Below are 2,129 nucleotides of genomic sequence, written 5' to 3' on the forward strand. Positions count from 1 at the left end.
TGCTGAGGTGGAACCATCAAGGACACCTTTAGTGTGGAATGTGGAGGTCAGAAGGATGGAGCATGTGGTGTTCATTTAATTTACTTTTTGAATAAAGATTTAAAGCTGCATCGGTGGGACTTAAGATCCAAATACGTACTGAAATTATTATGAGGATATAGGCATTCGCTATAAAAGTACTGAGATACACCCTAAAGGTACCTGGCTGAGTACAAAGATGATCGTTCCATGGTCGACTGAACATCACACTGAACACTCTCTCTAAGATCTCAGATAATTTTAATGTTTTGATGCTTTTTGTTGGAATCTTGGCCCAGTTGATGGTACCACTGCAGCACCAAGGAGAACTACAGAACATTTATCTGCTATAACATAATAATAATAATAATAATAATAATAATAATAATAATATACTTGTGGAAATATTTCTGTAGAGAAAGATACATCAAGTTTTTCTAAAGGTACAGATTTCCACAAGTACAATACACGTAATAAAAATATGCTGAGATGCGTAAAATCGAACACGAACTGGGGTCTGTTCAGATCTCAAATCTCGTGTCTCCACAGCTGGATCTCTTTACTGGATAATATTCAATCACTGTCAGATATTAATAAACTTAAAAGAGCTGTGAAAAGTTCCTTTATAGTCAATAATTAGGCTCTGTTTCTTCTTTTTTAAATATATTAATTTATGGAGATTAATGTTATTTTTGGTCATTATCATTTTTATCACATTATTTATTATAATGGCTTCATAAATCTTTATTTAAGTGTTTTTTTTTTCCAGAGCCCGACTGAAAATCATATTGTATGACGTAGGTCTTCTGAATAAAGATTCCCATTATTATTATTATGATTATGATTATTATTATTATTATTATTATTATTATTAGTGATAGTGGTGATAGTGATGTTAGTGATGATGTCAGTGATGTGGTCAGTATTTTGAGCCCCAGGTTCGGAGCAGAAGTCAGAGACAGAGTGATGGAGTGATGGAGAAATCAGGGCCCCTGAGGGACTCACCATGTCCTTGAGCAGTGAGAGACTCGAGCGGCTCTTCATGCTGTACTGGCTCATCATCCAGTCGCAGGCGTCGCAGCGCTCGTGCACGATGAGAAAGAGCAGGAAGTAAAGCGCCGTCCCCGACTGTCCGCTCTTCATGTTCCCGCTGGCTGCTCGGGGAGCTTTTTGGCTTCATGCTGCAGCTCGCTGGATTTATCCGCAGATATGGAAAAGGAAAACGAAGGGAGGCCGGAGCTCCCATTTCGAGTCCCGGGGCCCAAAGTAAAAGCCCCCGCGCTCCTTCATCACCCCTCCCCCCCCTTTCGCTTTCACTTTCCTCTCAGCCCTCAGAGCACCGCATAGCACAGGAAAGTTCGGCCCAGAACCGCACACTAACCCCTCACACACCATGGTACCGTCAGCACACAGCTGTTCTGGACCTGGAGCTGATTTGTGCCCAGTTGACTCTCCGACGCGCTGAAATCCGCTCCAGATGCCCCCAGTGTCTCCTGTAAGACTCCTCCCTGTGGAGTGAACAGCAGCAGGGCCCACTGAAGCACACGGGCCGAACCGATCAGCACATCTGATCCAAACCAAGCCCAAAGAGTTACAGCTCACCTGCGGGACAAAAACAACCAGAAAGAGAGAACACACACACACACACACACACACACACACCGCTCACTCGCTTCTCAGGGCTCTTTCAGTCACGTGACCCGAGTGAACCGACTGCTGATGTAACGTGATGACGAAACCCGGGATTCCTCCGGTGACGTAGCAAAAGTGCACACAGCTGCAGACAAGATCAAAGAAACATTACAGAAAATAGCAAAGTAACATTACATCACTTCCGGACACTTTCCCTTACACAACCACAACAGAAATAATAATAATAATAATAATAATAATAATAATCTCATCTCATTATCTCTAGCCGCTTTATCCTTCTACAGGGTCGCAGGCGAGCTGGAGCCTATCCCAGCTGACTACGGGCGAAAGGCAGGGTACACCCTGGACAAGTCGCCAGGTCATCACAGGGCTGACACATAGACACAGACAACCATTCACACTCACATTCACACCTACGCTCAATTTAGAGTTACCAGTTAACCTAACCTGCATGTCTT

The 2,129-nt window shown here is 43.5% G+C and overlaps 1 protein-coding gene across 1 annotated transcript in view; it reads right to left on the minus strand.

The window, feature by feature from the left end:
* LOC132899911 (interferon a3-like) overlaps nt 1-1,674 on the minus strand; it is a 2,965-nt gene extending 1,291 nt beyond the window's left edge. The window contains exon 1 of the mRNA XM_060941961.1: nt 1,024-1,674. Coding sequence (XP_060797944.1) covers nt 1,024-1,161 — 138 coding nt within the window. The 5' untranslated portion in view covers nt 1,162-1,674. The remainder of the gene's footprint in view (nt 1-1,023) is intronic.
* Nucleotides 1,675-2,129: the final 455 nt, after the last annotated feature.

Source organism: Neoarius graeffei, chromosome 16 (genome assembly GCF_027579695.1).
Source record: "Neoarius graeffei isolate fNeoGra1 chromosome 16, fNeoGra1.pri, whole genome shotgun sequence".
Lineage (NCBI taxonomy): Eukaryota > Metazoa > Chordata > Actinopteri > Siluriformes > Ariidae > Neoarius > Neoarius graeffei.